The sequence below is a fragment of the Chiloscyllium plagiosum genome, unplaced genomic scaffold (assembly GCF_037043375.1).
Source record: "Chiloscyllium plagiosum isolate Xiang-an unplaced genomic scaffold, Cpla_swu_hap1 HiC_scaffold_34, whole genome shotgun sequence".
Lineage (NCBI taxonomy): Eukaryota > Metazoa > Chordata > Chondrichthyes > Orectolobiformes > Hemiscylliidae > Chiloscyllium > Chiloscyllium plagiosum.
The window spans coordinates 47,036,024-47,062,868 of NW_028270172.1; the positions used below are offsets into that span (position 1 = coordinate 47,036,024).

At 40.1% G+C, this 26,845-nt stretch overlaps 1 protein-coding gene and 1 long non-coding RNA gene across 3 annotated transcripts in view; one reads left to right on the forward strand and one right to left on the reverse strand.

The window, feature by feature from the left end:
- LOC122564341 (uncharacterized) overlaps window positions 1-3,794 on the reverse strand; it is a 54,964-nt gene extending 51,170 nt beyond the window's left edge. The window contains exon 1 of one of the 2 annotated variants that reach the window (XR_015752905.1): window positions 3,661-3,794. This is a non-coding gene — a long non-coding RNA (uncharacterized LOC122564341). Of the gene's footprint in view, window positions 1-3,317; window positions 3,560-3,660 lie in introns of those variants that run through there. The other variant, XR_015752904.1, reaches the window with a different exon arrangement.
- The window catches only part of gmpr (guanosine monophosphate reductase), a 113,977-nt gene continuing 90,840 nt past the window's right edge, over window positions 3,709-26,845 (forward strand). The window contains exon 1 of the mRNA XM_043719073.2: window positions 3,709-3,992. Within this exon, the coding sequence (XP_043575008.2) occupies window positions 3,906-3,992 (87 nt within the window). The 5' untranslated portion in view covers window positions 3,709-3,905. The remainder of the gene's footprint in view (window positions 3,993-26,845) is intronic.

Here is a 26,845-nt window from a genome sequence, read left to right on the forward strand (position 1 = left end):
TGCAGATCAATCCCAGAGGTTTGTGACCTTGAAAGTGAGAGGCGTTTAATTGCAGCTCTGCTTTCTGTCACTGAATTGTGCAATTTTGTTTTGAAGGTGATGACTTATAACTGTCTCATTTACAGTTACAATTCAGCAACAAAAACTAGAGCTGTATTTAAAAACATCTCTCACTTTACAGTCACTAATTCAGTGACAGACAAAATAGCACTGCATCTATTAATTTATCTTTTAGTGTTTTAAATAAAAAAATAAGACAATTAAAAATAATGAATGAAATATCACGTAACGTAGGACTTAAGATGACCCTGAGATTAAGAGTCCCAGTATCTGCCAAAAAAAGATTGTCACAACTCCTCAGTGGGAGGGTGTGGTGTATAGGAAGTAAAAAGACCTATGAGAGCTGATGGCAAGGGTTGCAGTCTGAACACAGTTGCCTATTTGAGTAGAAATACACCTATTATAGCTCAATCAGAGCTTAATGGGTGGCCACTACAACCTTGGAACTTGCAATCTCAGTGTTTCATCTCATGGTCCCACGTTGTGCCACTCTAGTATTGTATACCCCTATTATAATATAGTCTAAGATTTTGTATGCCTTAATAACCTTTTTCCAACATGCCCTGCCACAACCAATACTTAGGCACATAAACACTCTGGTTCTTCAGTTCCTGCGTCATTTTAAAAAAATGTACACTTACATTGTCTCTGCTTTTTCTTCCTGTTTCAAACAGTGACACCACCATTGAAGGTAAACTGTAGCTATTGGGTTTGTAATGTTTGTGAACAAGGGCATAACATTTTTAATTCACTAGTGCTCTGGTGAATTCCTCTCACCCACAACTCTTTCTATGATACATCGATGATATAAAACCATATAGCACAGAAGCATACCCTTTGGTCCAACTTGTCCATGCCAACCAAGTTTCCCACACTAAACTACTCCCATTTGCCTGTACATTCCTCCTAAACCTTTCCTATTCATGTACCTGCCCAAATATCTTTTAAATGTTGTAACTGTACCTGCATCTACCATTTTCTCTGGCAGTTCATACCACATATGAACCACCATCTGTGTGAAAATATTGCCCCTCAGGTCCCTTTTAAATCATTCTTCCCTCACCTTAAAATTATGTCTTCTAGTGTGAACTCCCCAACACTAGGGAAAAGACCATTACTATACCTAATCTGTGCCTTATAGTCGTTGTGGTTTCCTGCTCTCATCAAGAATTAGAAAATTTAATTAGTTTTGCTTCCAATTTCCATCTCTCACCTTCACTCTGTGTATCTCTTTTCTTCCCTGACTTCATAGTTGCCATTTCTGAGGATAGGCAGTCCACCAATATCCATTACAAGTCCACTGATTCTGACAATTATCTCAAAGACATCTCCTCACACCCTACTTCCTGGAAATTTCCAAACCATTCTCCTGGTTTCTCCATTTCCATCTGTACTAATGATCCCATAATGCAGCGGGTTGCCTTCAACATGACTTTTTTTTCTTTAAACAAGTATATTGAGGAAACCTCCCCCCTCAATCTTGTGTTGACAGGGCCTTCAGCTGCATCTAACCCATCTCCATATTTCTGCCCTTACTCCTTCCCTACTTTACCAGAACAGTGATATTGTTCCACTTGTGCTTACTTTCTACCCCACTAGTCTCTGCAGTCAAAGGATCAGACTCTGCCAGCACCAAACACACCTTCCCCTCCCCTCCACTGTCAGCATTCTATAGGGACCATTCCCTCTGTGACACCCTGGTCCACTCCTCCAACAAACTTAATGTTTTCTCACTCCCCCATGACACCTTCTCACACAGTTGCAGAAGATGTAACACTTGCCTATTCACCTCTGTCCTCTTTATTGTCCAGGGCCCCAAACACACCTTCCAGGTGAAGCAGCATTCCACTTTACTTCATAAATATGGAAAGAACAGCAGATGCTGTAAATCAGTAACAAAAATAGAAATGGCTGGAAAAGCTCAACACGCCTGAGGGTCACTCAACCGGAAATGTTACCTCTGATTTCTCTCCACAGATGCTGCCAGACCTGTGGCAAATACAGTAGACTAGATTCAAAGATGTAAAGTGGAAGAAAAACATAAATTGCTGGAAAAGCTCAGCAAATCTGACAGCATCTGTGGAGAGAAATCAGAGTTAACATTTCCGGTTGAGCGATCACACCCCCCCAAGACCTGCCAAGCTTTTGCAGCAATTTCTATTTTTGTTCCACTTGTACTTCTTTGAATCTAGTCTACTGTATTCACTGCTCACATGTAATCTCCTTTGCACTTGTGAGACCAAATATAGACTGGGCCACTGTTTGTGGAACACATCTATTGTGAATGTAAAAATGACACCCCAATAAACCTTTCTAGCTGACATTTCTGCCATGGGCCTGTCACAATATTTCAACAAAAAAGCACCAGGCAGTTTCAAGGTAAAACAACTCAAAGTTGAATTGAATAACTTTCCCCACTTTTCTTACCTTCTCTCCACTACCCCTTTCCCCTGCCATTGTGTTTGCTTTGCGCTTAGTAACAAGCGTCAAAGGCTGGAAAAAGCACAGCAGATCAGGCAGCATCTGAGGAACATAAGAGTTGACGTTTCGGGCATAAGCCCATATCGACCCTTCCCCTAACTGGGCACCATTCTCGTGACCTGACCTAGCTATCCATCTTCCTTCCCACCTACCCACTTCCCCCTCCTCACCAACCTATCATAGTCACCTCCCACCTGCACTTAGTAACAAGGGCCATTTGTTGTTTGCATTTCACACCATAATTTACACACTCTTCACATCTTTCCCCCCTCCCTCCCGACCATTAATAACCCTTTTGTCTTTTACACTGGGCATCGGCACAATATGCCATCTTCCTCCTTTTCTGTCAAAAGTATAAACAGAGAAGCAATTTTCCAACAATGCTGAAGCAGTCATACCCGATTCAAAATTCCCTTATTAATCCGGGCCGACCAGTTTATAACTAAACTCCACCAATCTCAAAAGGGAGTGGAGACCTTTTAACAAACTTCATATCAATTATGATCGAGTTAATTTTTCAGGTTTACGCAGAAGGAACGTCACCAAAGTTACCGTTGGCAGGTGACGACCTCTGCGCAGGCGCGCACCGGGCCTGCATCGTCCGGGTGTGCACGCGCCCGGGAACCCCAGGTTCAATTGATAAGCGCATGCGCGGTCCTGGTCGCTGTTGGGTAAAACAGTCTGGCTTGCGTCTGCACCAGCAGCTTTCCATCAATCAATATTAGTTTCACTGAGTCATCCGGCCAGGCAGACACCTACACGGGCTTTACTCACACTATTGCTCTGTATCGGATATTTCACCTCAGCTCAGTTTATCGCCAGGGTTGGCCCCGACGCAACATTGAGCAGAAGGCCGGGAGTCTGTCGGAGATGGCAAACTCCTGGCAGACGCTTGGTCTTCACTGTCCTCTCCGTGCATTGGGGATTCTGTGAATCGGGCACCCCCGTGCGCGCTCCGTCAGCCACGATTTCAGTCAGAAATGCAGTTTCCCCCCCCCCCCCCCCCCCATCATCCCCAAACACTGCAGAATGCAGCACTATCCACTCAGCTTTCCATCAGCAGACCGTTGGTTGTGTCACTCTCAGTGGCAATGCTACTCACTCGTTAACTATACGTACCGCAGTGTCCCAGGATGCAAGGAGATGTTTTGCTCTGCAGATTTTTTTCTTCTCTCTCTGCGGAGTGGGCGGAAAGCTGAGAGCGGGCCAACCGATTTGAGCTATGCAGCAGCGTCTCGGAAAGTGATCTTTCTAAATTAAGTGGTTGTAACCAGCAGGGCGGGCAGACTATAAATGCACAGCGCTGACGGACAACAGGCTTTTGCTGGATAGGACCTGACTCCGGGCGACAGCTTCGCTCGAGCATGCCTCGGATAGACGCCGATCTCAAACTCGACTTCAAGGATGTTCTGGTGCGACCGAAAAGGAGCAGCTTGAAGAGCAGATCCGAGGTGAGTGAGTGAGAGAACCTCGGCCGCCAAAAATTAATTTCGAATATTATAAGAAAAATAAGTCGACTATTTTTAACTTGCCTCTGAATCAAGTTTGGACCAACCCAAAACTTTTATTATATCTTTTGAATCACTGAAAAAAATAATGCCCAAGTTTTGTGTTGCGTGTTTAGTTCGGGGAGTGAGTCTAGACGACTAACAGAAGGTCAAATGAAGAACTGTAACAAAATAGCCCTTCACATTACCACCCGAAACCAAATCCCATGATACACGAACACTTTACTGTATATTTGTTGTGAGCCTCCTACTTGGTTCACAAAACTATGACACAAATCCGATGTGAGGTGCAGTCCGCAGTGACTAGACATAATGATATTGCTGCATTCACTCGTGCGCCTCAAAAGGAAATCGTTCCTATGGGAACGTGCGGTGGCTATCCCAGCACTGAGGGCAAAACACGATACTTTTACTCCCTCCTGGAATCCAACAACATTTTAACAGCTTCTCTCTACTCAATACAGTAACAGGATCACCAGAAACATTCACCAGCGTAAAAATGATAAGATATTTCATAGGCTTGACGTTGGAAGATGAGACATGCGATGGAGTGTGTGAGAGCGCTCTTCCATACAATCCCCTGCTTTAAAAGGAGCAAAAATTCAGGCTCGGTCATGTGATTGGACCAACAATTAAAACCAACACTGGCCGTTTAACTCGCTTTTTCAGAGCCGTTAAAATAGCTAGTTCCATAACTGATCCTCCAATTGGTCATAAATAGTTCTGTAGATCTGTGGTAAGAACTGGATATGCAAAAATGTATTGGATCAGTTATGTGATAAATTGGAGTCATGGTATTTGGGAATGGGACTTGAACTCATCTCCTGACCCAGAGGTCGGGACACTACCACTGTGCCACAGGAGACCCCTTCAACTGATCATGTAGCCAACCTTAAGTGTTTAGATATCCAGTTCTATAATGGCCCTGTCTCTCATTATGGCAGACAATTGGGTAGTTTATGACTGATGTAAGGGAAAAGAAAACTATTGCAAAAACAAATGGCACTAAAAGTCACATTTCTCAAGACCAGCTCGCTTCTCGTCCAAAATCCTGAAGGGAAGTCTACAGTGTTATGCAATTGGGTGAACTGACACATGATCCTGTGACATTATGATGCTTTCACCTGCCTTTTTAGAGGGAACCGGTTCAGTAAGACCTTGCTGCCTAGAGAGTGAATACCTCCTCAATAAGGCTCTTGGTCATAAAGCTCTACCCATGGAAATAGTCTCTTTGGTCCAACTCCTCCATGCTGACCAGATAACCTAAATTAATCCAGTCTAATTTGGCCCTTATCCCTCTAAATCCTTCCTATTCGTACACCCATTCAGATGCCTTTTAAATGTTGTAATTGTACCAGCCTCCACCACTTCCTCTGGCAGTTCATTCCTTATACACACCAGACACTGCATGAAAAAGTTGCCCCTTAGGTCCCTTTTGAATCTTTCCCCTCTCACCCTAACCTATGCCCTCTAGTTTTGGACTCCCCCACCCCAGGGAAAAGACCTTGTCTATTCACCCTATCCATGCCCCTCATAATTTTATAAACCTCCTATAAGGTCACCCCTCAACTTCTGATGGTCCAAGGAAAATAGCCGCAGCCTAATCAGCTACCTATAGCTCAAATCCTTCAACCTGACAACATCCTTGTAAATCTTTTCTGAACCCTTTCAAGTTTCAGAATCTCCTTCCAATAGCCGGGAGACCAGAATTGCACACACTATTTCAAAAGTGGCCTAACTAATGTCCTGTATGGCTGCAACATGATCTCCCAACTCCTGTACTCAATGCTCTGACCAATAAAGTACAGCATACCAAACGTCGTCTTCACTATTCTATCTACCTGCAACTCGACTTTCAAGGAACTATGAACCTGCACTCCAAGATCTCTTTGTTCAGCAACACTCCCTAGGACCATACCATTAAGTGTACAAGTCCTGCCCTGATATGCCTTTCCAAAATGCAGCACCTCACATTTATTTAAATTAAACTCCATCTGCCACTGCTCAGTCCATTGGCCCATCTGATCAAGATCCCATTGTAATCTGAAGTTAACCTTCTTTGCTGTCCGCAACACCTCCAATTTTGGTATCATCTGCAAACTTATTAACCGTACCTCTTATGCTCACATCCAAATCATTTATATAAATGACAAAAAGCAGTTAGCCCTGCACCGATCCTTGTGGCACCCATTGGTCACAGGTCTCCAATCAGAAAAGCTGCCCTCCACAATTACCCTCTGTCTTCTACCTTCGAGCTAGTTTTGTATCCGTATAGCTAGTTCTCACAGTATTCCATGTGATCGAACCTTACTAACCAGCCTACCATGAGGAACCTTGTTGAGCGCCTTATTGAAGTCCATATATAGATCATGTCCACCACTCTGCCCTCATCAATCCCCTTTGTTGCTTCAAAAAAATTCAAATCAAGTTGTTCTTGTTAAACACTTCAGTCTTTGGTTCTTCTTGAAATAAAACAGAAGAAGAAAACTGGCAAAGACAATAAAAAGTGCTTTAAGATCCACTAGGTGAATTTACTGTTTGTGAGCAAAGTAATCAATCATGATCCACATCATCCTGACTTGATGTGGATCGACAGCTTGGTTGGGTTAACACACTGGAAATTGCTTCCTCATAAGACTGTAGGTTTATATATACCAATTGTAATGAAGGTGGCTCACTACCACCTCTTCAAGGACAATTGTGAAGGGGTAACAAATGTTGGCCCAGTCAGCAATGATCACATATTGTGGGGAAAAAAAAATGTAATGTCCAAGATGGACTTAAGCCAAAAATTTGAATGGTGGAAGAAAATTTAATCACACCTATTAATTTCCTATGACTGATTTTTAGCCAGTATTGTAGTTTTAATGGAAAAGTGGTAGAAACATTGTTGTTTTTTTGCCACACTTTGGAATTATTATAGTGAGGGAGCAGGATGAGCTCATGGAAAACTCTGGGATGCACAGATGTCTATAATTGAAGAAGAACTTTCAATCTGATGTATCACGAGGAATATAATTTTGGACAGACAAAAGGAAACTCCTACAAAGTATCACTTTTAAAATTGATCATCTGAGCTTTCTATTTTGTCAAGCAAGCTAAAATTATCCAAAGGATCATCGTAGAACCAAAACACTAATATCACCAGAGATCAAAGTTGAAGAGTGTGGTGCTGAAAAAGCATAGCCGGTCAGGCAGCATCCGAGGAGCAGGAGAATCAACATTTCGGGCATAAGCCCCTCGTTAGGAATGAGGCCCAAAACTTCGATTCTCCTGCTCCTCGGTTGGTGCCTGACCTGCTGTGCTTTTCCAGTTCCACACTCTTCAACTGAGGCCTGTTAGACCATCAACCTCAGGTGTGCATGGTCCGCTTTATTTTTTGAAAACACAGAAAAGATTGAATATCTGTAGTGCCTTTCACAACCTCAAGTAATTCCAAAGCACTTTATGATCGTTGATATAATCTTGAACCAAACTGTTTTAATTTAGGAACTGTGATAGGCAATTTGTGCACCAAGGGTCCCACATACAGGTTGTTCTGTTATAGTGCTCGTTTTGTCACTGTGAATCCGCTGTAACCCGATTGACGAGTTGGGGGATGGTATTTCTAAGCACAAACTTATAAAATGTGTGGTGGCTGTAATGCGATTACAGCACCTACACTTTAACTGCTGTTTCTAAAGCATAACTTTTCTATAATGTGGGGTTTCACAAGAACGCAACCATTGCATCAAAGAAGAACTAACTGTATAGCTGTGAAAGACCAGATACATTGGTTTCATTGATTTGATTGAAGAATAAATATTGGTAAGACATTAGGGGAAGTCCCCTGTGCTTTTTTTAAACAGTGTTGTAAGTTTCCACATTTTTTGAGATGGAAGATGAGGTGTCATTCTAAAGACCGCAAAAATGGAATACTGTTGTTTCCTGTTTTGATTCAAACTGTACACTGTAAACAATGACACCATTTTAGATTTTGTTTATTTTACATCAGGTAATGCTTTGTTCTGACTGGAACGGCGGCACGGTGGCACAGTGGTTAGCACTGCTGCCTCACAGCGCCAGAGACCCGGGTTCATTTCCCGCCTCAGGTGACTGACTATGTGGAGTTTGCACATTCTCCCCGTGTCTGCGTGGGTTTCCTCCGGGTGCTCCGGTTTCCTCCCACAGTCCAAAGATGTGCAGGTCAGGTGAATTGGCCATGCTAAATTGCCCGTAGTGTTAGGTAATGGGTAAAGGTAGGGGTATGGGTGGGTTGCGCTTCGGCGGGGCGGTGTGGACTTGTTGGGCCGAAGGGCCTGTTTCCACACTGTAAGTAATCTAATCGAAATACTCTCTTCATGTAACAACATAGCTAAAATGTTGTACAAATCTTCCTAGTGACATCCCTTCCCAAATGCTTTTCATCATGACAACAATTCCTTCAATATTAAAATAAAATGATTCTCAATTTGGAAGAGGAAAGTAACTTTACTTCCAAATAAATAAGACCATTATTACTACTTTGGTATAAGTTCCCTGCAGCCTGGGCTGTCACCATTTATCAGTGGCAAACCAGACCTTGGGTGGGACAACGAAGGGGAAGATCAGACGGGAGATGAAGTTATGGCTGAATGCCTAATATTTGTCTAGTTGATAAAGTTAACAATAAATTTATTAACCTAAACAATATGTGTTGCATCAGAAGTCAGAAATGTTTTTAAAATTTCTATTTTAAAAACCACACTTTTGGTGTTTGATTAAACCATAGAAATTTTGAGACAATTCACTGGAAAACTACTCAGTCCAAAACAACTATGATGTGGAGATGCCAGAGTTTGACTGGGGTCAACAAAATTAAAAATCACACAACACTAGGTTTAGTCCAACAGGTTTTTTTGGAGGCACTAGCTTTTGGTGTGCTGCTGCTCCTTCAGGTAGCTGTAGAGCAGGATCATAAGGCACAGAATTTATAGCAAAAAAATTACAATGTCATGCAACTGAAACAATATATTGAACAAACCTAGATTGCTATTAAGTCTTACATCTTTTAGAATGGGTTGCAGGTTTTGGTTGATTAACATGTAAATCCCAGAACTTCTTTTGAGTCACATTCTCAAGATAACTTAAGGTTTTATAAAAAACGGAGACATCTCAACTCAGGCAATGGTGAGGTTTGAAATTGTCTGTATTCTAATCTTGATTCAGACTGGTTCTATTTCCAAAGTAGACATTTTTAAAATATTATGTGGATTGACTGCCTGCAGATTGTGTGCTCTTTGAGCAAAATAGAATGTATCTGCAAGTACACTTCTGCAATTGCAAATTCATGCAATAGACTTATACGTGTAAAGAGAGTGTGTGTGTGTGTGTGTGTGTGTGTGTGTGTGTGCGCGCGCGCATGAGAGAGTATGTTTGATTGTGTGCATGAGGTGTGATGGAGTATGAGCCTATGAGAGTGTGTTGGGGGGGCGGTGTGCGTATATAGTCTAGTGGGGTCACCTGTAGTGTGACATGAACCCAAGGTCCCATTTGAGGCTATCCCCATGGATACTGAACATGGCTATCAGCCTCTGCTCGACCACTGTGTTATAGAGTCATAGAGATGTACAGCACAGAAACGGATCCTTTGGTCCAACTCGTCCATGCTGACCAGATATCCCAACCCAATCTAGTCCCACCTGCCAGCACCTGGCCCATATCCCTCCAAATCCCTCCTATTCATATACCCATCCAGATGTCTTTTAAATGTTGCAATTGTACCAGCCTCCACCACTTCCGCTGGCAGCTCATTCCATACACATACCACCCACTGTGAGAAAAAGTTGCCCCTTCAGTCCCTTTTATATCCTTCCCCTCTCACCCTGAACCTATGCCCTCTAGTTCTGGACTTCCCCACCTCAGGGAAAAGACTTTGTCTATTTATCCTATCCAAGCCCCTCATAATTTTATAGACCTCTATAAGGTCACCCCTCAGCCTCCACTCCAGGGAAAACAGCTCTAGCCTATTCAACTTCTCTCTGTAGCTCAAATCCTCCAATCCTGGCAACATCCTTGTAAATCCTTTCTGAAACCTTTCAAGTTTCAGTGGAAGTTCTGGAATTTACATCTTAATGAAGTGAAACCTGCAACCCATTCTGAAAGATGAAAGACTTAACAGCAATTTAGGTTTGTTCAATATATCATTTCAGTTGCATGACACGGTAATCTTTTGCTATAAATTCTGTGCCTTATGATCCTGCTCTGCAGCTACCTGATGATGTGAAGAAAGAACAGGAATATGATCTAAACTGAACTAAATAGCAGTGTGGGTCAAAAACAAAATGGATGTGTATCCTTTATCAACTTTATTTTCTCTTCTCCCTTTCTGAATCTGACTGACCTTTCAGCATTTCCCTATTTCAGATAGACACTTGGTTTAACAATATTTAATCTAATCATTACTCAGGGCTGTGCAGTTGTAAATGTGCAGAATAATTAATGAGCTTCTGATTTGCAACTTAGGTTGGGCAACTTGGGCATCCAATGAAAATAACCTCTTGGCTATGAAACATTATTGTTTCTTTCAGTCACTCAAATTAATCAGTTTACCCATCATAGATTTGTTCCTTTAGATCTCTGAGCCTAAAGGAAATTTAAGTTTCAAATCCCTGTGAACAGGGAGACTTGATAGCATGTCACGTTACCCACGTTTTTGTTAGATGTGAGACATACATAAATCAGAAAAAATGCATTTGTATAATTTCCTTCACAGTTTTGAATTATTTACAATTTATTTTGTAATGCAGAAAAATGGAGCAACCAATTATGCAGTATAAAGATTGCACAAACAGTAATCAACTAATATTTTTTGTTGTCGTTGTTGTTTGAGGGATAGAGCATTAAATCCGATGACATTTTCTTATGATATCTGTTGATGGTGTACTGGACAAGTCAGATCCCAGAGTGACACCTGGCTTGACAGATGTAAGTTTTTTACTCTGGTAGTCACTGAACATGAGAGGTTGCCAATATACTTGTAACAACAAAATCAAAGCTTATTACACACAAAGGGCTGTAGCTTTGCAGCAATTAGAATTTCAGTGTGCTTTGTGCTGGGTATCTAACCTCGATCAGAAAACATTAATCTTAAAGGGGCTTGTGGTGTCATGGTAATGTCGGTCAGATGGCCTGGGTTCAGGTCCCACATACCTTGGATGTACATCACAGCATGTCTAAACAGATTTACTAAAAATAACTTTTTAAATAAAAAGTTCTTAAGTGTTCAAACTAATTGTTATGATGCTCATAGAGACCAATAACTGAAAAATAAGTTAGAACTTCTAGAATTGTGAGCTGAAAAGAGGACAACATTTCATGTTTCAAGCTTTTCACTGGAATAGACTAAAAAACTATTGACAAAATACTATTTTTGTCACCAACTTATTTCAAACCCTTTTCAATTTTAACACAACCAAAAATTCCATTGCACAGATTTTGCTGGATCAAATGTTTCTTAGCTCTCAAGGGTTTACACTTTTTCATTCCTTACCTAGTTTGCTAACTTCTAATTCTAGAACCATTGCAGTGAGTATTTTTTCCCCCTGGACACTCATCCTCTAGTACAAACTAGACAGATTTTCCAGCCTCATTTCAAATCCTCACAAGTTTGACATTTTCAATCCACGCATGAGCTCCCACTCACATTTCTGGGCAGTGAACCAAAATAAACTTTTGGTTTCTAGTTGCTACTCCTCTACCACATCCTGGCAGACTAACTTATCTGTGGGTTTCCAGGAGAATCTTAAAACTCATTTCCTCTTAAAACCTGTCTTCATGGCAATGTGAATCACATAGGCTTTGTATCCCGGAAGAAGTTGGTGGTAACTTGTTCCTTCATTTTTCTTTCTAACTGCATTTTTACTGAAGCAATGTGCTGTAATTGGTTTCCCCCAGTATTCAGGAAATGGGCTTAGCATTCAGCCCAAGTGTGAGCGAGTACGGGTCCAAGTGCAAAACTATATTGCATTCTATATAAATTGTTTTGCAAAGTGTAGTATTTTCTTAAATCTCTGTACATTTTCTTCATTCAAGGAAGCAATGCTGACTAGCTAACCTTCAGACCTAATTTCTCTTTCTTCTTGAACATTTAAACAATTACTATTTACAATAGCATATTTTCAATACTTTTCCATGACTTTGGAGAACATCAGTCTTAGCACTATAAACACAGGTGCTACTACAATTGACTCCAAGTGTGAACACCCATCTTCATCTTCGCAGCAAAACTCTTTGGGCCTGCGGTTAATCTTTAACAACCACAGCCCCCATGCCTGTTGTCAGATATATTTCAAAACATGCCATCTGACCTCCTTCATTTTACTCCCAAGTTAAAGGCACAGCTCCAAATCAAACTCAGCTGATTACACTGACCAAATAGTCATTATGCTAGTATAAATTGGAATTGCACATGGGCATCATGCAGAATCCCCACTTTAACACTCTAAAGGAAGTACCCATCAAATTTAATCTTCTGGAAATTAAAATGAAATTAAGTAAAATAATTACTTATGAAATGTTATGCAATGCTGAACTCCTGATTAACTATTAAATTGACCTCTTACTTGCTTCACACAACCCCAAAGACACCTTCCCCCAATCACTCATACCAACCCAGACCATGATCTGACAGCTCACAGAACCTGACAACCATGCCCAAGGAATAGACATTCCTTCTCTGAGATCTGACATCTGTGTCACAAGATCTGACACATCCCCCTCCATCTGACTGACCAGCCCCATGCTACTATCACTAAGTGCTATTCTCTACCGTAGTGATACACAAGAGCTGCAGGTGTGGAGTTTAGTTAATTAGTGGAGTTATGCAACTGTTATTACTCTTGGTCCTATTATTTTCTCGACAAAGGAATTCTAATCCTTTACATTGGGAAATGTGAATTTAATAGAGCATTTTGTAATATCCTATAATTGTTTATGTAACATTTCAAATCTTTCCATGGTCCTACCTGCCATTATCTCTACAATCTGCTCCAACTCTGTGACCTTATAAAGGTTTGTAAAATCATGATGGGTATAGTAAGGTGATTAGCAAGGGTATTTTTCCTAGGGTCGGGGAAGTTCAAAATTAGGGCATATTTTTAAGGTGAGGAGAAAGTTTTTAAAAAGGACATGGGGGCAACTTTTTTTATACAGTGATTCGTCTGTGGAATGAACTACCAGAAGTGGTGGATGCAGGTACAGTTAGAATATTCAAGACATTTGGATAAGTACATGAGTAGGAAAGGGTCGGAGGGGTATGGGACCAGTTCAGGCAAATGGGACTAGTTTAGTTTGGGAACATGGTCAGCATGGACTAGTTGGACTGAAGTGTCTGTTTCTATGCTGTATGACTCTTGAATTCTAGTCGGAATCCCACAGAACCATTTCTCACCAAAGCCATTGGAAATTGTTGAATGTCCTGTACAAACAGAACCAGCATGATGGTGTATCTATCTCCCATTCAGAGCAATTTTAAAGAAGGCAGCAGAACTTTGCAAGTTCAGAGCCAACATAAATGATGCTATCTGAGATAGACTGATGTATGGTTAAAGAAGTGAAGCAATCTAAATAAAGATTATTGATGGAAAGGAATCCAGACTTGAAGCACCGGAAGTAGCAGTCTCTGGGGAACTAGCAGCCAAAGAAGCTAAGCTCAAGTAAGAGAGTTCACAAAATAGCACCTGAAAGCTGAGCTCCAACACACAATCAAACTGCCACCAGTGTGAAAAAGCGATCATTCAGCAGCAAATTGCTGGTGCAAAGAAGCTGTATCAGAAACTGTGGCAAAAGGGACACATTGAATTGGATGTTTGAGGAAGAAACACAAACTACGTACACCTAAAGTACAGAAATTAAAGAGTAAGAAGAAAATCTATACAGTGTCAAAGAGTATGAGAAAAGCCCAAACTCTGTCAGAAGAGGGGCTGTTATTAAACAAACTGACCATTGCTGACAACACCAATTGATGCTGGATCACTCCAGTACAGTATAGCAAATCAGTAAAAATGGAGGTGGACATCGAAGCAGCAGTTTAATTAATAACCGAAAGTATGTGTCAGAAGTAGCTGAGTCACTTTATGCTGCAACTCTCAAAAATTGTACTATGGAACATACACAGGAAAATTGGTGCCTTTAAGGGGTTGTATTCATGTGAATGTTCAGTTATGCAGTCAGTCTTAAGATTTTTCCTTTCATGTTACAGAAGGAAATTTTCTAGCATATTTTGGAAAAATATAGTTGGGGAAAACCAAAATCAACTGGGCAGAAGTAGGTAGCTTCTCAGATTCTAAAGCTGATCTATCGCAAATTCTAAATAAATGTTTACAATGGGAGGATAGAAAAGATGTCTGACAAATTGAAACTAAAAACTGAGAATCAAATAAAATGTAGCAAGTCTAGATCAGTACCTTATACAATCATATCAAAGGCTGAGGCAGAATTACAGAGGCTGGTCAAGATGGAACTCCTTGAACTTATAAATGCGAGTGATTGGGTTATGCCTCTCATACTAGTGATGAAGAAAGATGGATCCGTACATATCTGCGGTGATTTTAAGATCACTGTCAACATAGTACTGTATGTTGAGCAGTAATATTTGTCTTTAATTGATAACCAATTTGTTGGATTAGCTGGACATCAACTTTTCAGTAAAATTGACCTGAGTCAAGCCTATCCCCAGATGAACGTAAATCCTGAGTCACAGAAATACTTAATGATTGTAAAACATGAAGGACTGTTCAAATACAATGCACTTCATTTGGAATTGCATCTGCATCTGTGTTTTTCCAATGTGATGCAGATCTGATTTTAAGTGGATTGAAAGAAGTCCATTGTTACCAAGATGTAATCTTAATCATGTGGAGAACTGAAACAAAGCATCCTGCGTGCTACTTTGCAGAGACTTGGAAGATTAGACTTGGAAGATTATGGCTTAAGAGTGAAGAAAGACAAATGTGAATTTTTAAAAAAATTTCCATCAAATATTTAGGCAATGTCATTAATTCTGAGGGACTATGCAAGTCACCTTCAAAAGTAAAAGCTATTAGCGATTTTTTGAGAAGATTTGTAGCTCAGGTTGATGATAAGTATGTAAGATTGCTTGCTCGAGCTTGAGGGTTTGTTTTTAGACGCTTTGTCACCATACTAGGTAACATCAACGAGAGTCTCTGGTGAAGTGCTGGTGGTATGTCTATTAATGGGCCTTGGTTTCTTGGGGTGTGTGATGTCATTTCCGGTTCTTTTTTTCTCAAGGGAAGGTAGATAGGGACTAAATCGATGTTTATTGATGGAATTCTGGTTAGAATGCCATTCCTCTAAGAATTCTTGTGCATGTCTTTGTTTCAATTGTCCTGGGATGAATGTGGCGTCCTTTGTCTGTATGTATAGACATTAGTGATAGTGGGTTTTGTCTTTTGGTGGCAAGTTTCCAGCTCGTTTGTCTGATGTAGTGTTTTTTACAGTTCTTGCATGGTAATAACAGAGGCAATAGCACCTAAAAATGCAAACTAACTATGTTTATTTTTGGGCTTACTAAATTACTGGGGCAGGATTGTCCCAAATCTTGCAACCATCCTCAAGCTGTTGCACAATTTATTGCAATAAAAAAAGTGGAAATGAGAAGAATAATGTGAAGGAAACTTTATACAAGCCAAAGAGGCTTCATTAAAGTCAGGTATCCTGATTTATTTTGACTCCAAGCAACTTTTAAATTGGCATGTGATACATCACCACGCAGAGTGGGAGCAGTTGTTTTTTACACATTACCCAATGATGAAGAGAAAACAGTAGCTTTTGCATCAATATTGTTAAACAATGCAGAAATGAATTATGCACAGGTAGAGGAAGAAGATCTATGAATCATTTTTGGCATTAGATGATTCCACCAATACCTGTATAGCTGGAAATTCACCCTAGTAATACTGCAGACCATTGATCACAATATTTGAGCCTCATAGAGGGATACCTCCTCTCGCAGTAAGCCATATACAGAGGTGGGTGTTGTGTGAGCTTACAGCAATTTATACAATTAAGAATTGGTAATCCAATTTACATGGGAATACTGAGCAGCTTGTACAAGCATTGCACAACCTTACCTGCATTAGCGCCATTACCCCTATGGGAATGGCTAGAAAGGCACTAGCAAAGAATTAATATTCAGTACCTTTTGAAGATCGAATGTTTCTCATAGTGGCTGATGCATAAACTAAATGGCTTGAAGTTGTCATCATGAAGATGACGTCTTCAGAGAAAATCTTTGAAAGATTGGAGGAGAGGTTTGGTTATCTGGAACAACTTGCTAGTGATAACAGTACATAGTTTATAACACATGAGCTTACAGACTAGCTAAAACAGAACAGACTTCAATATATCCATTCAACTTGTTGTCCAGCCACAAATGATTTAGCAGAAAGGGTTGTTCAGACAAACATTGCTTAAGGGTAACTCAACAAGGATCACTGTCCAAAAGACTGAGCCAATTTTTATTAATATATCAGAATGCAACTATATGACAACTCAATGTTTTCCAGCATTGCTCGTGGTAAAGCATCAGTTTCACATGGCATTTGATTTGTTAAAACCACCCTTAACACAGACATTGTTACCAATGAGAGAAGAAGGCCAAAAAGCACTGTTGTCCAAAAACGTCAAGAAAGTTTAGCGAGGAATTACCACAGGTGAGAAGTGAGTACCAGTCATCATTGCAACACATACTGGAACAGTGTCATACACTGTACAGATGAGAGATAATGTTGTATGGAGAAGACATGCAGATCAACTCTTGGCAAACAGAACAATTGTGCCAGAGATAGCATTAATTGAACAGCCACAAATAATTGTGCCAGATATGACCTGGACATGCCTGAGGGCAGTACAGTAACTGGAGCATTTGAGGTAGGCAGTACATTCGTGAAAAATACCACAACATTGTCTTTTGCAGAGATGACTGAATGTTCAGACGTGCTCACAATGTTCGATGATGTTCCTGGTGTATCTAAAACCAAAAGTCAAAGCCAATGAGAAAAATAAATAGATGTTTGAGTTGCAAAGACGGCCAATGGGAATATTGTGAATGTTTTCTTTCCCCAAACCTTTGATTATAAATTGGGAGGGATATTGTGTATGTGGAAAGTATGGTGAACTGTCACTTTGAGTCAGATAACATGATGCGTGGGTTTTATCCAGGTGCTCCAATTTCCTCCCACAGTCCAAAGATGTGCATGTCAGGTGAATTGGCCATGCTAAATTGCCCGAAGTGTTAGGTGCATTTGTCAGAAGGAAATGGGTCTGGGTGGGTTACTCCTTTGGAGGGTCGGTGTGGACTTGTTGGGCCGAAGGGCCTTTTTTCACACTGTAGGGAATCTAATCTAATCTAATCTAATCTAAAAATGTCATGATTACATTGGCCATTTTAGTCTAACCTTGCTGCCTGCAAAGTGAACACTTCCTTAATAATATGCCTGCTGCTATTAAACATTACAGCTTCATGGCCCTTCTTGAAATGTAACACAAAGTAATTACAGATGCCTTAGCCAGAATCTTCCGAAGCTTTTTTGATTCAGTAATTGTCTGCTTAAATTTAAAAATTGCTGACGTATACATCAATTACAGTGGAGCTATTAGAAATATAATGATTCAGGACACTGTAACATATGCCTAAAGAAATTTGAATGAATTAAAAGAGCCAACATGGATTTGCACAGAACAGGTCGTATTTAATGAACCTGATTGTTTTGGGGAAGCAATTAACGTGAAGACTGGGCCCATGATTATAACTTACTAAATGTCTTTTGGAGTTTCGCAAAGTTTCACAGAAGTGACTTTGCTAAAATTAAAGCTCCAGCAGTTGAAAGCCAATTATTACCAGAGTTTTACAGTGTTGCTGAGGCCATTAAACTAAACACTCAATGTACGAGACAACAGAAACGTTTAAAAGGAGATGAAAAATTGGAGTCTAAAGGAGTCAAACCTTTCAGGTAGAGTCCAGTGTGAAAAGTGTGACTCTAAGCGTTTTGGGCCTAAGATAAAGAAATTAGAATTCCTATATTCTATAGGAACATATGGCTTTCATGGCACACCTGTAGTGTCCCTACCATTGAGCCAGGCGGCCTCAATTCAGGTCCCACCTACTCCAGAGATGCGTATATCAAATATCAACAGTTTGATTGAAAATATCTGTAAGGGGGAAGCAGGTGGAACTGATTGTAGATGAATTGAGCTGTCCAACTGAATGGTCAGTAAACACAAAAAAAAGTGTCTTGATTTTTTTGTCTCACTGACTGGCTTGGACTAGATTGACACCGACAGTAAAGGATGATTGCCTAAAGGTTAAGACTGGAAACTAAGAGGTCTTTTCAGACACAAGATTGTAATTGGAATTACTCTGGAGAAGCACTGCTGAAATGAGGTATTGGCATATATTCCACTGATGTAAGGTTCAGCTTCTCAAGACAATCATTGGACAAATGAAGCAGATACAGTATATGGACACAGGTTACATCTTTACCAAAAAAAGGAAGTCATAGCCCTGGCACTGTTGTTTCCTCCAAGAAGTGAAATCAGGTGTAAAGTATTCTGAGCTAGAAGGTCAACAGTTGAACATTGAGAAAGGTTTGGGCAAACTATGGAGAATTATTTATGGAGAAAGTTTACAGGAAAGATGACTTATTAAATGCATATGAAATATGATCAGACTTTGATAAATTTAGAAATCGGGATTGATATTCTGCAGAATATCAAATTGTCATCTTGCCTATAGTCTATTGAATCCAAAATTCTATTGGAGATTTGTAATTTAATGCTTTGTTCAATTCAATTCATTCAATTTTGCTGTTTTGGACAGTGTCCACGGTGTGTGGAGTGCATTGATTATAATGTTGCCTAGATTCTTAAAATAATAAGGTCCAAAGTAAGGTTAAGAAATTTGAGAGTTCCACCTGGTTCAGGTGACTAAAATCACTGAAATGATTCCTTAGTAAAATAGCTGGGGTAAGCCACTTTATTTACGTAGAGATGGTGTTAAGTGAAATTCCCTTATCGTTGAGCCGGGCCTCTATGAAGAAGGTTCGGATGAAATTGGAGATGAAACAAAAGAAGGTATTGCTTTTGGGAAGTCTGTGGATTTACAATTTAGGCAATCTGGACATTTTTTTTAGATTTACTTAGTGTGGAAACAGGCCCTTTGGTCCAACAAGTCCACACTGACCCTCTGAAGAGCAACCTACCCAGACCCATTCCCCTACATTTACCCCTTCACCTAACACTATGGGCAATTTAGCATGGCCAAGTCACCTAACCTGCACATTTTTGGATTGTGGGAGGAAACCGGAGCACCCAAGGAAACCCACGCAGACACTGGGAGAATGTGCAAACTCCACACAGACAGTGGCCTGAGGCGGGAATTGAACCCGGGTCTCTGGCGCTGTGAGGCAGCAGTGCTAACCACTGAGCATTATATTCCTTTTAACAAGACCTATCTTTTCTACTTGGCATCAGGAGATTGGAATTTGAAGGAAACCATCCAATTTCTCACAAATTAAAAATCCTATTAAAGGGTGCAGGAGTAAGGACTGATCAGTATTAAATCTATTGAAGAGATACGTGGTATGTGTAAGATATATAGGACAATATCATCGCATATGGTGAGTCTTCCATGAGCACGAGACTTTAACAAAGTTGTAGCAAAAGATTTGAAAGTATGGGATAAGGGGAAAATAATTTTATCTTACACTTCATAGATATGGCAATTAGATTTTGATTGATATGTTACATGACTCATAAAGCCGCCTTGTGATGCAGTGGTGGTGTCCCTTACACCTGGACTGGAAAGTCTGCGTTCAAGTCCCACCTGCTCCAGACGTGTGTAATAACATAGCTGAACAGGTTGATTCGAAAAATTGTCACTTGTACCTAGATACAGTGAAAAATGTATAATGTCACATATTCAGGTGCCATCTTGGATTACAGCATTAATTACTGTATAAATTGTATAAATGTTGCATAAATTGATATTGAATCGATACTACTGAAACAGCTTCAGCAGTTCCTGTTTTCCTCTCCGTAGACTTCACCCTCTCTGCTCCCCCTGTCACTGCCGTCCCACATTGTCACCAGGGTCCTGGCATTGTGCTCCTTTTGTGCCACCATGGCACTCTGGCTCCCACATCTGCTGCATCCCTTGCCCTGCCCCTTTGTGTCTGCTGCCTCTGAGCTGGAGATGGACACAATGCATGGGTCCCACAACTTCTCCCATGCAGCTTCGAGTCGACTGATAAGTTCTGGCTCCAACTTAACTGACAGTCTTCTGATTCCTAGGGCCTCCAAAACAAAATAAAACCCTGCATAGTTAATAAATTCTATCCACATGGAAAGCTGCCTTGGTTCTTGTCCCAAGTCCTAACTGGGATCCAAATTGACGGTATGGAATGGATGAGATTGGGAGGCAGAAGGAGATGGTGTAAAACGGGTGCAGCCATATTAGCTATGCGTTATGCACAAATCTAATTTTTTTTTTCTTCATTTATGCTGGAATTAAGATGAGATCACCAAAATGTGACCAGTATAATGGCCAATGTTCCTATGGTATAGAAATATTTAGGGGAGACCAATAGACATTTGAGGTAACTGAAAATTCTTGGTTTATAGATTGGACAGGGGGCCTGCAAAAGTTTCTATTCACATGTACTTAGTTTTGTTCTAATAACGAAATATATCTGGTAACAAAACTGACCATGTCAATCATAAGTTTTTATAAAGCTGCACATGCAACTGTTCACACAAATATTCTGTTCTGGAATCAGATTTCAAAACTTAACCAATATACTTTGCCATCCAAAACCTTAATATCTTTTTTGTGTATGGATGTCCAACAATCTGTCTATTTAACAATTGGCCTGTTATCAGCTGCCATTTGCAGAAGGTTTTTCAAACTTCTGCCACCTTTTGCATGTTTCTTAATTTCACTTTGGTGAGGTCTGGCACTAAATTTTAATCTATGCTCCCAATTCTTAGGTTCTTTCTGTCAATCCTATCTAATCCTCTTAATATAGAAAACTTCAATGAAATCAGTCCTTGGCCTTCTAAATACAAGGGAAGTAGCTCTAGTTTATATAATTTCACTTTGTAATTTAGCCTATGAATCACTATGATAAACCTCAGTCTCTCCAAGGTCAGTACATTCCACCTAAGATGTAACATCTGAAACTGCACACAGTAGTCCAGGTTTGTCTAATAATGGCTTTATAACTGAAGTATTATTTCTGCCCCTTCTATTCTAATCCTTGGATATAAAGGCTAACATATGATATCATTTTTGATTATTACATATGCAGTTACATCAGTTTCTCGAGCAAAGCATGTTAATAAGGCAACAAAGGCAGTAAACGCAATAGTTTTCTTGAACACAATGTAATGGAAGCGATGAGGGAGCAAGCTGTCCTAGATCTGGTTCTGTGTAACGAGGCAGGAATAATTAATGACCTCATAGTTAGGGATCCTCTTGGAAGGAGCGATCATAGTATGGTTGAACTTAGAATACAGATGGAGAGTGTGGAGACAAAATCCAATACTGGCCCCTGTGCTTAAACAAGGGAGACTACAATAGGATGAGGGAGGATTTGGCTAAAGTCGACAGGAAACAGAGTTTTTGGTGGGACAGTTGTTGAGCAGTGGTGGACTTTCAAAGCAATTTTTCAAAGTACTTAGCAAAAGTATATTCCAGTGAAAGGAAAGACTGTAGGAAAAGGGGTAATCTGCTATGAGTGCCTCAGGAAATAAGGGAGGCTATCAAATTGAAAGTGAAGGCATACAAAGTTGCCAAGATTGGCAGGAAACTAGAAGACTGAAAACTTTAAAGGCCAACAGAAAGCCGCAAAAAGAGCTATGAAGAAAAGTAAGATAGAACATGAGAAAAAAACTAGCACAGCATATAAAGACAGATAGCAAAAGTTTCTATAAATATATAAAATGAAAAAGAGTAGCTAAAGTAAACGTTCATCCTTTAGAGGATGTTGTGTCGGTCTTCACAGTGGAGGACACTAATAAAATGCCAGTAATTGACAAAGAGACAAAGGTAGGTGAGGACCTGGAAACAATCATTATTATGGAAAAGGTAGTGTTGGGCAAGCTAATGGAGCTAAGGATAGGCAGGTCTCCTGGTCCTGATGGAATGTATCCCAGGATACTAAAACAGATGGTGGGAGAAATAGCAAGTGCACTTGTGGTAATTTTCCAAAACTCGCTGGACTCTGGGGCAGTTCCAGCAGATTGGAAAACAGCAAATGTGACACCATTGTTTAATAATGAAGGTTGACAAAAGTTGGGAAATTATAGACTGGTTAGTTTTATCTTTGTAGTGGGGTAGATGCTTGACTCTATTATCAAGGAAGAAATAACAAGGCATTTAGATAGAAATTGTCCCGTTGGGCAGATGCAGCATGGGTTCATGAAGGGCAGGTCATGCTTAATCTTTTGAAATTCTATGAAGACATTATGAGCAAGGTGGACAATAAGGACCCAGTAGATATGGTGTACCTAGATTTCCAAAAGACTTTCGACAAGGTGCCATTCAAGAGACTGCTGCATAAGATAAAGATGGGTAAAGTTACGGGTCAAGTATTAGCCTGGATAGAGGATTGACTAACAAGTAACAAAAGGTGGGGCTAAATGAGTGCTATTCTGGTTGGCAATCCGTTTCTAGTGGTATGCATCAGGGATCAGTGTTGGGACTGCAGTTATTCACAATTTATCTAGATGATTTGGAGTTGGGGATCACTGTAAGATGAGTGGCAGAGCAAAGTGTGCAGAGGACTGTGAGACTTTGTGAAGGAACATAAATACTTTGAGTGGGCAAAGGTCTGGCAGATGGAATACAATAATTATAAATGTGAAGTCATCCATTTTGGTGGGAGTAACAGTAAAAAAGATTGCTACAACTTTTGAACCAATCATGTAACATGCAACTGATGAAGGGCTTATGACCGAAACATTGATTTTCCTGCCTTTTGGATGCTGCCTGACCTGCTGTACTTTTCCAGCACCACACTCTCTACTCTGATCTCTAGCATTTGCAGTCCTCGCTTTCTCCTGCTATGCAGAGGGACCTGGATGTCCTTGTACGTGAATCATAGAGGGTTGATCTGCAGGTACAACAAGTAATTAGGAAGGCAAATGGAATTTTGCCCTTCATTGCTGAAGGGATTGAGTTTAAAAGCAGGGAGGTTATGTTACAGCTGTAAAGGATGCTGGTGAGGCCACACCTGGAGTACTGTGTACAGTTTTGGTCTCCTTACTTGAGAAAGGATGTGCTGGCAATGGAGGAGGTTCACTAGGTTGATTCCGGAGTTGAGGCGGTTGGCTTATGAAGGAAGACTGAGTAAACAGGGATTATATTCATTGGAATTTAGAAGAATGAGGGAGCATCTTGTATAACTATAAATTATGAAGGGAATAGATAAGATAGAAGTCGAGAGGATGTTTCCACTGGCTGGTGAAACTAGGACAAGAGGGCATAGGCTCAAAATTAGGGGAAACAGATTTAGGACTCAATTGAGAAGGAGCTTCTTCATCCAGGGAGTGGTTAATCTATGGAATTCTTTGCCCAGTGAAGTAGTTGACGCTACTTCAGTAAATGTTTTTAAACACAGATGGTCTACTCCTGCTCCTAGATCTTATGTAAGTTCTAAATTCTTTGAATATATAACTTTCTAACTTGACAAGGTAGTATTGCAGTCAACAAGAGGTGATACATGAATATTATTGGCGCAGTGCTAGAAAAGTATGTTTTTCTGTTTTTTAAAAAAACACCTTTCATAAAATAACGGAACCCCTTTCATGACAAAAACTTGAAACAAAAACATTAAATTTTAGTAGAGATTTAAGGCTGACTCTCTTTTGTAGCAGTTCATGATAAATATTATTCCATTCATTGTCAGTCAGTTGGTGTTTTTATTATTTTGCAGGATATGGGTGTTGCTCTCTTGGTTAGTGTTTATTACTCATCCCTGAAGTTGTCTCAGCTGTAAATCCAGTTGAGTCATAGCAAGCAGAGCATCTGGATTTGTGGTTAATAAAAAAAAGTACCTTTTGACAGTTGATTCACAGATGGTACAGTTTACTACCTCAAAAAATAAACAAGGATCTATTTTGGTATACATTTTTAGGATGTGGGCTTTGCTGGAAAGACTAGCATTTAATGCATTCCCCAGACTCCCTTTGACAAAATGTGAACCTTCTCCTTGAATCATTGAACTCAGTAATGAAAGTGTCCCACAATGCTGTTAGGTAGTGAGCTTTGGCCCAGGGACAAAATAATATCTAAAAGCGAATACATCTTTATAAGTTGTTTTATTGCTGAAATCAGTTCTAGGCAGACTTGTGCCCATGAACAGAAAAGCAATGTGCCAGTCAGTGAAAATCATATTCTTTGAATTTTCAGTTCACCGCCTGTAGGTCTAAAGATGATTCTTCAGAAAAGGTGTCTGTGTTTCCTTTAGTAGAATCTCTTCTTGTTACATAAATATACCATGCACTAGAAGATAATGAGAGATTAGAATACTGATTATGTTAACATGCATCCCTTCTACATCTGCAGCATGATCCTCTGACCTTTTTAACCTGATACTGTACTTGGTATCATGCTGCCATGCATACTAAATATCTGTAATTTCTGTGAATGATACTGGTCGTAGTTGACGCTGGGAACAATTCTAACTTGATGACACAGGTGATTAAAATCAGTACTACACAAAGATTTAATTATTGATAAGTGCAAAGATCTGTGCTAGATAAAGAATTGTCTTGTGAGATTGGAACTGACAGTGTCTAACATCATCACTGAAACTGATATAGCAATAGTTGTGTAATTGGTTATGTCAATCTCTGAGTTCATTGTTAATACAACTTTGTCAGGTTTTCTATTACACTGTTGGGAAATTTAAGAACTTTTGTACAAAAACTTCCTTTTCAAAGTTAGGGAGTTATGAGTTAAGCTAAAAAGTAGGACCTCAAAGGTATTAATCTCTGGATTGCCACCAGTGCCATGTGTTGGTCAGAATAGCAATGGCAGGATAGCTGAGCTGAATATGTGGCTTGAAGGATGGCGCAAGAGGGCGGGAATCAAATTCCTGGGATATTGGAACCGGTTTCTAGGGAAGATGAGGCCTGTACAAACCGGTCGGTCTGTGCCTGGACAGTACTAGAACCAATGTCTGAGGAGGAATGCTCTCTTGTGCTGTTGGGAAGGATTTCAACTAACATGGCAAGGGAATAAGAACAATGCAGGAAGTCAGAGGGATGTAAAGTGGGGACTCAAACAAAAGACAGTAAGAGAAAAATTGATAGTTGAAGGCAGAGAAACCAAAGATAAAATTCAAAAAGGGCCACGTTTACAACATGATTCTAAAAAGGCAATAAATGACAAAAGAATGTGCCTGAAAGCTGTCTGTCTCAATGCAAGGAGCATTTATAATAAGGAGGATCATCAGATCAGTATGATCCCTTTGAAAGACAGAACAGACTTGATGGACTGAATAGCCTACTTCTATTCCTCCAACTTCTATTCCTAGAAGAGAAATCATGTTTAATTTTTTTTTGGAGTTCTTTAAAGGAGTAATGTACACTGTAGACATGCTATATTTGTTAAGGTGCCACACCAAAGATTACTGCAGCAAGTAAAAGCTAATGAGATGCTATAATAACCCAATAGAAGATTAGTTGGCTGACAGAAAATAGTGAAAACGCAAATTGGTCTTTGTCTGATTGGCGGGATGTAATGAGCTGAATCCCAGAGGGATCTGTGCTCGGAACTCAAGTTTTTACCATTTAGATGAATGACTGAGATGAGTGGAGCAAAGGTATGGTAGCTAAATGTGCTTGCTTTTCCACTTATCTTGGTATAGCATGCTTTGAAGCAGACACACAGAAGTTGTAGCTGGATAACAGATAGGTGAAGTGGATGGGTAAAAATTTGGTATATGGAATATGTGGGAAAATATGAAGTTGCTCACTTTGGCAGGAAGAATAGCAAAACAGAGACAGGACAACTGCAGAATTCCAAGTTGCAGAGGGATTTAGATGTTAGAATCACAGAATCATACAATATGGAGGAGGTCCTTCAATTTTTGTATCAATCTGTCACATGGGACTATATCAAATGCCTTACTAAAGTTCATGTAAACTCATCAATTATCTTTGAATTTTCTGAAGAGGTGACAATCAGCTTGGTAAGACATGATCTTCCCCATACAAAATCATGCTGCCTGTCACTAATTAGTCATTTTCTTCCAAATGTGCATACATCTTGTCCCTCAGGATCTTCTCCAAGAGTTTCCTCACCACAGACATCAGGATCACTAGCCTCTAATTTCCTGGATTATCCCTGCTTCCTTTTTTAAACAAGGGAACAACATTGGCTAATCTCCAGTCTTCTGGAATCTCATCTGTGGTCAAAGAGGATGTGAAGATAGTTGCTAATGCCCCAGCTATTTCTTCTCGTGCCTGTCACAGTAATGTGGGATAGATCCCATCTGGTCCTGGGGACTTGTCTACCTTAATGCAATTTAGGATACCCAAAACTTCCTCCTTCAATATCTTGACATCTCTAGAGTATTTGTATGCTCATCCCTGACCTCAACATCAGTCATCTCTTTCTCCTTGGTGAATACTGATACAATGCACTCATTAAGGATCTTACCAACTTACTGTGGCTCCACGCACAATTTACCTTTCTTGTTCTTGAGTGGGCCTATTCTTTCCCTTACTACCCTCTTCTAATATATATATAA